At 34.9% G+C, this 10,908-nt stretch overlaps 1 protein-coding gene across 1 annotated transcript; it reads left to right on the forward strand.

Annotated features, from left to right (window-relative positions):
* Positions 1–3,295: 3,295 nt before the first annotated feature.
* Positions 3,296–10,329, forward strand: LOC146160980 (secretagogin-like). The gene is made up of 10 exons (XM_083384585.1): positions 3,296–3,411; positions 4,817–4,887; positions 5,585–5,674; positions 5,884–5,973; positions 7,143–7,199; positions 8,203–8,280; positions 8,432–8,533; positions 8,911–8,970; positions 9,038–9,106; positions 9,294–10,329. The coding sequence occupies exons 1-10, from the start codon at positions 3,324–3,326 to the stop codon at positions 9,417–9,419; spliced, it is 831 nt and encodes a 276-aa protein (XP_083240711.1). The 5' UTR covers positions 3,296–3,323; the 3' UTR covers positions 9,420–10,329.
* Positions 10,330–10,908: the final 579 nt, after the last annotated feature.

Below are 10,908 nucleotides of genomic sequence, written 5' to 3' on the forward strand. Positions count from 1 at the left end.
AAAATTTTGGGAACCGCTGAGTTAGATTATGTTTTACATTTCCTTGGTAGTTGCAGGCAAAAGTAACAAAAAGAACAAATCAAATTTATTTTTCAGATTCAGCCCACGAATACTTACTTAACTTTTGCCAATTAGGAATGATTATTTTTAACGAGATCGTGAAATTGTTTACACAAAATATCATTGAAATTATATATACCATAACCGTCAAGATGCTCGAAACTGGTCCAACTAATAGGCTTTCTCTTTCATTGCACTATTGTGGCTGCATAAAAAAAATGCGTTTGCATTATGATGATAAAGTAAAATTGCTGACAGTTTTTTATTGCGCAATGTTTGGAATAACAATCAAGAAGGTAGGACAATTTGTTGAAAACCCAGTATTTTTTGGAAATAAATACAACGCCTAAAACTCGAAATGTGAAAAAAATGGACATTGGGGCATTTTTGAGCGTCCTCGCAGGACCATTCACTTTTCTTGAGAAAAAAGACAAATCCTCCTAAAAGAGGACATATGGTAGGCCTACTTTATCCTGTGAGACGTGGTGTTGGTGTCGCCGTACAAAAATAATGTATGTGGTCACGCATTATCGCGCAAGTCTAACGTAATGACAAATGGTAACGAAAAAGGCAGTTAGATATGCATTTCAACAACCAGCTTTTGACATGTCACAAAATTTCATTGGTAATCGTAATTTAGTCTGGATTGTACGAGCTGTCACGCGATAAAAATTTGAGACCTGAATAGTATTCTATTTTTTATTTGGTTAAACGTGCTGCACAACTTGAAAGATATCTAGCCTCTTTAAGGTAGCCTATTTATTACCATTATTGGTCGACAGCTGTTTGCATGTCGTTTAATATAGTACTACCAATTGTAAGCCCAGGTGTAGCCTAATTATGTTTGACTGCCATCGACTGGTTCAGTAAAAAAGTCACAATAACACTTATTAAGCGTTTTGAGCGTTAATTGTATACCAAGCCAGCGATGGAGGTTACTTTTATTTTACCGAGTCAAGTTACGCGATGTTCGAAATTTTATGAAAAAAATATGAATATTGAATAAAAAAATCGTTCATTTTTTATTTTTTAGATATTTCAATATTGAGTTGCTGTTTTTTAAATAAGTCACGGAACTTAGATTAAACGACTTACAATTCAAAGATTATTCTCTACATTTATCGACCCACATTTTGAGATTTAACGAAAATTATATTGTATCTGAACCGGAACTTTATGAACCGGTTTTGAAATAACGATGTTCGAACCGGAGCTGAACAGGAACTTTTAAATTACTCCGAACCGAAACCGGAACTGAACCGGATTCCCAAAAAATCCTTGAACCCGAACCGAACCTGAACCGGAAAAGTCAAACGGTTCGACTCCCTGGTCACAAACACAACCTAATTTATCCTTGCAAAATGCACAAGTGGGTGATATATTTAATTATAAGCTAATGTTATACGATACTTGCTGCGTCATTCAAAGTCTGATTGTCTGGGTTACTAATTTAAAATTTTTGGATGATTTCCAAAACGTATTCCCCCGAATATTAAGAACCTAAATAGCAGTGTTGTAATGACTTAAGTCAATGACTTGACCTAAGTGCCCTTAAGTCACTGTTTTCAAATAACTTGACTTAACTTTGTCATTTGGGCAAAATGACTTGACTTGACTTAAGTCTTTTGGACAAATGACTAGAGTTATAATGAAGTGTTTTATTTAATTGTATTTTTTATGGAATTGAGTTTTTTATCCAAATTTTTGCACATAAAACAAATCACTTGCTATATGTTGCGTTTTTTATTTTTTAGTTAAGTTATTGTTCATAATCATACTAGTTTATTTAAAATTCTGATAGTTTAACGTTTATTTTTATGACAAGGACGTGACTGGGACTTGACTTGGTATTTGTTTAAAAAGACTTGACTTGGACTTAGTCATTTCAAAAAAGACTTGTTTACAACACTGCTAAATAGTAAACAAATGCTGCGGCTTCATCATTTTAAATAGGATTGCAGGTGTTCAGCAGAAAGCTCTTCGGCATGGTTTAACACGGATGTTTAGTCTGTGAGCTCTTAATTTCCTTAAAGGATCGCCACCATTTACGTTTAACAGCGAACAAAATTATTTTATTGGTCTGCTTTTTCTGCACGAATTTGTTAAAGTTCAGTTAATGTAGGCCTCCTTGTTACCCCTAAAACACTTTTGCACAACCAACATAATAGGCCGCCCTGATTTAAACAGTATAGTGCTATCTAACGAAGAATTGTTTTTTACATTTATTCTTTCCTGAAAATGATTAAAAATAGGTCAGTGGTTCGCTATCTCTGGCCTAGACCAGCGGCTCCTAACCGGGGTGTCATTTCTGATGCCCAAGGGTGCCACAAGATATTTGGGAATCTTGAGGAATTTTAGTTTTGCCCTTATTGCTAAACCTTTTGATACAACATTTTGTGTCACGCTAGACTCGTTAGAGTACAATAAATCTAAATATATTTTTCCACATTGTGTATATAGTTAGTTTTATTGTTCCAGTATCGTTTATTGTGACATTACAGTAAACCAAACGAACTTTTTAATTGGGGTGGCAGAGCAATAAAAGTTTAGAAACCACTGGCCTAATCGAATCTTATTGCGAGAACAATGTCGCTAAGTAGAATACTTCGGCTATTCCTACAAAAAAGGCAGATCGTCTAAGCGTCGATTTAAGTCTGCTATTTCTAATAATAAATAAATTAAAAATAATACTAACATGACGAGCACGTGTGCGGTTAATGCTATTTATATTCGCAGAAGCGCACGACATTTAGTTGAGAAGGGTAAGTGCAGGTCAGCGCAACCTTTTTCTTTTCTAGCGTTTTCATCGTTTTAGTCATAGCAGGGGAAAAGTGTGTCGCCTATAGACAGGGGTTCTATGCCAATAACAGCTACCTTATATCCATAAAGGAGTACACTATTCAGCACTAGTTAATTGAATGCAAGGAAGGTTTTCGCAATGGAATATTCGCTTGTCAACTTCCTGACATAACAGCTTTGTAATCAACGTAAGCGAAGTATACTAATTGACGGTGTGCATTAGATTACAGTAAAAGTCGCAGTATAAATGTTGTTTAGCTAAAAAAGCTTTCAATGTCTTTTGACTCTACTGCACAGGCATAATCCAGCTGAGGGCATTTAGCAGTGTAGAATTTGACTGTAATTAAACCTGTGGTATATGTATTGGTGTAATTAGTTTGCTAAGAAGTCATGCACTTCCCGTGCATTTCAAACGTTGTTTTCTAGATATATTTTGTATTCATCTAAAATTGTACCGTACCAACATGGAAAATATTAAGATTGATTTGGATTATTTGCCTTCTGTAAAGGCCAATCATTTTGCGGAACTGTGGAACCAGTTCGACAGTAACGGTAAGCTTTCGACAGTAACGGTAAGACCTTTGTATCGGTGTTTCATTTGGTAAAAAAGTTGCTCAGTTACGCGCGGTGACATATCCTGCTTTTATTTTGCAGTTTGTTTAACATCCTCCGACAGGTCGCGTTTGAATGGCTGCGTGATAAATTTGTTGTCACGGAAATCTGCCAATTGTAGCCAGTCAAGTGCCTATACTAATGCAATGTTGCACTTTTTCTTCTTACCGTAACTCCAAATATTAAAATGATGTGTTGCTGGCGTAACCAACCAGTCAGAGACCAAAAGCCACATTTCTTGAATTCTTACTTGGTTAACTGCAAGGAGAGACACCTTTCACATAGGCAAAAATTAATATTACCATGTTTCTTCCTCACCTACACACACACCTTTGCATAGCTAGCTTTAATATTGATGTTGCACACTAACTGTATTACAACGACAACGCGAATTTTTATTCATACTGCATGTCCTGCCAAATAAATGCCACCAGACTGTGAAATTATTTACTTGATTTGACGAAAATAAATAGAAACTGAGCAGGTATGTATCCCGTATTTTTTTTGTTTGAGGGTGCGCAAATATGCGCTGTAAAACAAGTGTGAGCGCAATAAACGATAGGGCGACATTAGCCTTCACCTCTATATTAGCAAAAGAAAGATAACTAATTTTGTGCGCGGTGCAAAAATATTTGCATTCGAGTAGTTTAAAGTAGGCAAAACGCACTCGAAATTTACATTAGACATCCTAAAATCAAATACAACCTGAAAGTAGCCGCGGTTTGGCGACCCCTGCTCTGTAAAAACACGTATAGGCTCTAAAAACACGTATAATAAATCTGTAGGGTTGGTGACCAATGAAAAATGTATGTTATATTGTTTATAACAGTGGTTCTCAGCCTGAGGTACGCGTACCACTAGTGGTACGCGAAGTCATTTTAAGTGGTACGCTGTACGCAGTATGTTTTTAAGTAAAATTACAGTTTTACCAAAAGGTTAAGCATTTTTATTGTAATAAACTATACATTCATTATAATGATTGTATTGTTAAATATTTTATGCTTCTTTAACGATAGGAACTATTATCTTTCCGGAACATCTATGCAAATTTATTAAAGTTAAGTTTTTCGACAATTTGTTGGTACGCACCAAAATCATAGAAGCTCAAGGTGGTACGCAGTGAAAAAAAGGTTGAGAACCACTGGTTTATAAGCTACCGCAGAAATATTCCGGATAAAGTTGCGTAAAAATTCATTACGCGATAAACAAAAATATTTTCCTAAAAAACATGATCATACAAAACGGAACGGGGTAAAGTGTCCGATGCCAAAGCCAAAGCCAATAGTATATAATAGTTTTTTTTTTCAGGTTGTAAAAATAATAAATTGTGTTTTATTTTCAACAGAAAGTGGTTTTATAGAAGGGAACGAATTGAACTCGTTCTTTTACGAATTTTCGAAGAAACTCCTTAAAAAGGTATGAAACATGATTTTGGTATAACATAATTAGGTTTGAGTTCGCGATAAATAGTCACCAATTTATGCGCTAAACTCACTGTACAGGCTTCGTGTCTTTATTGTTAGTGTCACATGGACTATAGACGGAAGGGCAAAAAAACGTACAAATGTTGCATAAATCATGAATTGTATATAGGATACATTGACAACGCGCAGTTCTTATATTATAAAGTCAAAATGCACGAACTCCTCAAATAGGCTACGGGTAGCTTTTTAAAAGTGGAATTTTTGTCGCCTAGTGCACCGTCTGTTTTTGAGTCCTTTTCACATTTTATTCGAAGAAAACTCGATTATTTAATCGATATGTAAATAATCCATATATTGACGAGAATCGGTCGCGCTTATCTAAGACGTATAAGATTTAGTTTATTTAACCATTCCACCCCCACAAAGCGCATGTTTGCATACTGTCAACCACGTTAACAACAAGGTAAATGTGACCAAATGATTTATTATATAAGTGCCATTCACGTACACGTCTTGTATATACGACGGCCATATGTTCAAAAAAAAAAAACTTTATTTTTACACATTTTTTTCATTAGGCGTTTTTACCTTTGCCTTTTAACAAAAAGAAACCACAAAAACTACGCAATGTTGGCAATTATGTAAACCTGACCTAAAATTTTCAATGCTTATTCTTATAAATTTTCCAGGAACCCACAGTCGAAGAGCATCAATCAATAAAGAAGGTGTTCATGTCTGCATATGACAAAAGTGGCGACGGCAAAATTTCGTTAAACGAAGTAATAGTTTTATTTTGGCTTTAAAAATACCACTGGTTTACAAAAATCTAAACAATAGCGGAACAACTGTCGTTGTTTATCATTGTTTTCTGCGAGACTTGCGAAAAAGGGCATCGCAGAAGTAAATTAAATACAATATCACCCCGATACGAACAAATTTTTGCCTTTGATTAACAACCTGACGATATTTTGTTTTGATTGCGTTTCAGTTCGCCAAAATGGTTTTGCCTGAAGACGAAGCTTTCATTCTCCTTTTTCGCAGAACCATCCCTTTAGACTCAAGTGTGACGTTTATGAGGGTAAAGAAAAGGGGTGAAGCTTACCCATTTTTACTTGCAGATATTAACCTTTAAAATAACAAAATTTAATTAATTTTATTCCTAATTAAATATTGTAATTTAAATACCCATAATTTAGGTAGCATTTTAAGAAACAGCGTATCAATATTTAAATAACATTGTTTAAATGAGCGATTGGCACATTAAGTCGGTCCTTGTGTTGGCTTGCCTTTTCTGCTTTTTTTAAAGTTATGTCTAAAAATTTTTAAATTATTTTGTAATTGACTTGAATCGGACTTTTTTAAATGACTCGTGTACAACACTTGTTGCAACACAATATCGTTTGTTGTACGACAGAATTCAGGATAGTGTTGCAATGCAGTACACCGTTGAAGTATATTAACTGTTTCTGCCTGATGCAATATAATTAATCTTTGCGCCGTACGGCGTCTTATGACTTGCTACGCATAAGCACACGCCATGATACACACATGGGTTAAAAAATGACACCGTTGTACAAGATATTTTCTAAATTTTGCCCCCCCTAACCTGCTTAAACTATACATTCATTAAATGCACAATGCATTTGCATTACGCGCTAAAACAAAGCTGTTAGACTAATTGGTTTGGAGATCAATTTCATTGATTGACGCCACCGTGTCTCCTTTCTCGTGATGTAAAAATGCTGTTGATGCCCATATAACACACATGAATGGAAATTATTATCGCTTTTTGCCCCAATGCATACTTTGCTATATCTAGTTTATTGTAAATGTGACGCATTAAAATATTTAGTAAGTATAAACGCGAATGTTATTTACCATGGTAGATTCAATACAAAAAACATTTCAATTTGCTACCAAAGCTGATATATACTGGTATATAGCACTTGCACGGTACACCGCACATTAAATAACAACAAGAGCGCATTAAAGCTGTATAACTCGGTATCTGCGGGTACACTACTCCTATTCTAGCGTTGGATTTTCTAGGCTTGCAAACATCCTACCATTTGTTATTGTTACCAGAACAAGTTTATTAACTAAAAATATAATTCGGATACTGAAGATCAATTTATTTATAACGCCATGTAAACCTATAGGACCTGAAGAATTGACACCATGCCGCTTTTCGGCCAAGTCAATTAATTAAGCATAAATGTTATTATGTGTATAATTAATTTTAAACAGATCTGGCGAAAATACGACAAGAACCGAAGCGGCTTTATCGACGTCAAGGAACTTAAGGTATACGCAATAGGTATACCCTTTGCCGCTGATTTGTGGCATAAGGAGTCAAAGCTGTTATGTTAATTCTGGTTGACATTGTTTTTAGACTTTTACTGTGAATAAACCTACTTAAATTCATCCAATAAACAAATGGGTGTTCAAAGGATTTTTTTATGACGCCTGTTTTTTGGCTACAATATAGCATAAAATTGAATATCTTGTTGTTTGTGGATACACCTAAACTGATATATTTTCTTACAAAACTCAAGTTTAGTGTACATTACTGCTTGACAGCCATTTCGTGCACCACGTTATTCATTATCGAATGAAAAGCAATGATTTGGCTTAAACGCTTATTGAAGACCAGCTGCATCGAGCCCTTGTTGTGTTATTATCATTATCAAAACCTATACCTTTTCCAGAATACTGTATTAAATGCATTTAATCTTTAAAACATAAACGGAAAAAAATTCGGGCCATGTATTGTGGTTTGGTTTCAGCTGATCCGCTGTCGTTATACGATCATGCCCGCATGCACTTCCTGAACTAGAAACTAGAATAGTGCTAATTAGCAGCTCGTGCATGCTAGCAAACAAAGGGCAAGCAATTTGTCAATGACTACAGAGCAGTGGTTCGCAGGTATTTGCTCTTCAGGCTTCCACAATCATGAATTTTTAATGCAAGTGAAACCGCATCGATTGGTTAGACTGTGCTGGCTTATATTATATTGGAAGCAATTTTCGTGTTTTGTTTTATTTATCGGGCAGTGCCAGTGTCCCTCGATTTTCTTTTTATTACACATTAATAAATAATAATTTATTGCAAGACATCTTGTATATTGGGTTCCCTGTAAAGTTTTACCCCACAAAATTATTTATTATACGTAATTTTTGCGCTGAAAGGAATATTTTATAATTGAAAAAAAGATCGAATATATCACAACCGTTTAGAATTAGATACATTTTAAATGTTACAACAGTAAAGTGTTTATTAACTTTAATGGTTATTTTGTCTTTGCCAGGCCTTTATTGCAGATTACGTCCATGAGGCTGGGGCAACTGTTTCTACTAAAGAGTTGAACGAATATGCTCAAACTATCGTAGGTTTAACACCTATACTGTACTTTAGTTATTATTCACTTTACGATAACTTTTGAATTAGGGTGTTTGGTTTTGTTAAGAAAATATTTTAAGCAGCAGTAATTTGTACTATTCCTAGTAATTCTAAACTATATTTTGTTTACAACTTAGATGAAACTATTCGACAGGAATGAGGACAAGCTTCTTGACTTGCAGGACATGGCGCGACTCATTAATGTTTCCGAAAACTTTCTCCTTCAGTTTAAAATCCAGGTTTGTAAACTACATTATTGCTTTATAATTTCTTGTGCGAAACATAGGCCTATAGTTTCCTGTGCGATTATCTAGTATTTTTTGGCAATAAGTAGCCTACCGTACGGCCGTCAGATCCTTTACCAAATGACATTAGTCCGCTTACATAGGAAACTGGATTAAATATAGCCTACATATTAAATATTGTACGCTTTATCCGCTCATTCACCTGCTAAAAGGGCACTTGTAGCTGCAAATCCACAAATGCCGAGCATAATATCGACAAGTTCCATCTTAAATTGTTCACACTTAATTGTTTAGCTTAGAGTAAAGTGGAAGCAGTAAATCACATTTTCTCAAATTCACACAAATAAAGCCGTTTCGTTTTCCTTTCTTAGGATGGTTCGCCAGCCGAAAGGCGAAAAGATTTTGAAAAGATATTTGCCCACTACGACCAGGTTAGTGCCTATGTTCAGTAAAGCCTATATAGCTATCAGTCGATCTAAATTAGTTTTTTTAATATAGAGTGAGAACGGTGTACTCGAAGGAGTCGAATTGGATGGATTTGTCAAGGACATGATGGAATTAATCAGGGTATATTACGAAAAATATTAGCCTCTTGTTAATCAAAAATTATTCAGGTAAAAATGTATTCCGCGACTAAATAATGCCGTTTGTATTCCTTGTGTTTATAAAATGCGTGGTTTTTAAGCGAACTTAAATTTAAATTATTTAAACACAAAAATGGTTTGAAAGGTAGTCGAACATTACCTTTAAATAGGGCCCTCTAACTGCGAAAGAATTAGAAGAACTGAAGACAAATTTATTGGAGCACATTGATGAAAACCACGACGGACGTATTCAAAAATCTGAGCTTGCTGTGTGCTTGGGAGTTCACTTGCGATGAAAACATTTAAGAGCTTGTAAAATGCTTGTTGTATTTTTTGTCAATTACTCCATGTTGTGTTTTCTTTCCAGTGTATTCCTATCGGAGTGGTATTGCCAGTAAAAGAGACCGCCGCGATTTGCATGAGAAAACGAACGAACAGCCGCTCGATGATTTTTATGTAAAAAAATAAGACCCCTAAATGATTTTGCAAAGTAGGCTATATTGTGTAAATACAGTAGGCCTTATGGCGTTTTTTTATTTTCGACACCTTCAACTTTTGTTGCTGGCCTATCATTTTAGTGACGATTTTATAAATATATTATTGACCTGTTGGTTCGATTAACCAATGACGACACTCACAAGATGACAGCAATGAGTACCTTCCTTCCGCCAGTTCTCCAACCAAGTTTAATCTAAACATATTGAGTTTGATTTGCCGAAGAAGGAAAAGGTCCGTTTAATCACTGTGGTCGGGTCGCGGCCAAAATGTGGGCCTTTAAATCATTTTTTGGGGGTCACGTCACAGTCTTACATTCATTGTACTGTATTTTGAAAGTTTGTAAGTGTTTTTATCTTGGCTCATTGTTGTTTCACACGGCCTCCACTTTTTTATCGGTTTTACTTAAATATATATTCAGCCAAAACGCGATATGCATGCTATGGCAAGTTGCGTTGTGTGACTCATAAACTGACTAAAATGCTTTTTTCAGACGACCTCAAAAGGTAAATTTATTAAAAATAGTTGTTGTTTACTTGGATATAATTAGCCCTAAAGCAAGTTTTGGCCAAAACCCTGACAACAATTGCATTTTGATCTATTCATTTCATTTATTCAGCTTGTTTGGGATAATAACGATATCATTTGATACTGAATCGCGATAATCTTCGCCCAAAATATCGGCTATCGGGATCGAAATAAAATGTGAAGTATCGGACAACCCTTCTAATTGGTGATGTTTTCAATACCGGTACATTTTGATAACAAGATATAAAAGTATATGGATCGGTCATGAATAGGGTTAGCTTATATATTTTTTGTGAAAATAGTTGAGTTAAAAAATAGAAAAGTTATGTTAAAAATTAATATAGCCCATAACCTAGCATGTAAAATATAGGCCTGCATACAAATAGCTTACGTGTATACAAACACTGTTATCTAGCCCAGTGGTTCTCAAAGTTTTTTTTTCATATTCCTCCATTGCAAACCCAAACATTGTCAATCCCTCCCCAGCAAAAACACAAGGTATAGTACCTTTTTATTGGTTACTATAATATGTCTTTTTTTATTACTTTCGATGTAAGAGTCGACAAAACTAAAAAAATATGTAAAACTGCAATCGATACATCTGCGCCAAAAGCCAAGCCTTCTTACACAATTTGGGAACATTTAAGTCAAACGTATAACGTAGGTATTGATTTTATACCTCTGTAAAAATGCCTGCATTCGTGTCTATTTCTTAAATGGGTGTAACTGTGAAGGAAAATAGACTTAGATTATGAGACTAAT

The sequence above is a fragment of the Ascidiella aspersa genome, chromosome 3 (genome assembly GCF_963924565.1).
Source record: "Ascidiella aspersa chromosome 3, kaAscAspe10.2, whole genome shotgun sequence".
Lineage (NCBI taxonomy): Eukaryota > Metazoa > Chordata > Ascidiacea > Phlebobranchia > Ascidiidae > Ascidiella > Ascidiella aspersa.

Bases quoted from the DNA above. Each gene is read 5' to 3' on its own strand.
- LOC146160980 (XM_083384585.1), top strand. From the start codon at position 3,324: ATGGAAAATATTAAGATTGATTTGGATTATTTGCCTTCTGTAAAGGCC. The intron at 3,412-4,816 runs GTAAGCTTTCGA...TATTTTCAACAG, and splicing joins GAACCAGTTCGACAGTAACG to AAAGTGGTTTTATAGAAGGG. The intron at 7,200-8,202 runs GTATACGCAATA...TGTCTTTGCCAG, and splicing joins TCGACGTCAAGGAACTTAAG to GCCTTTATTGCAGATTACGT.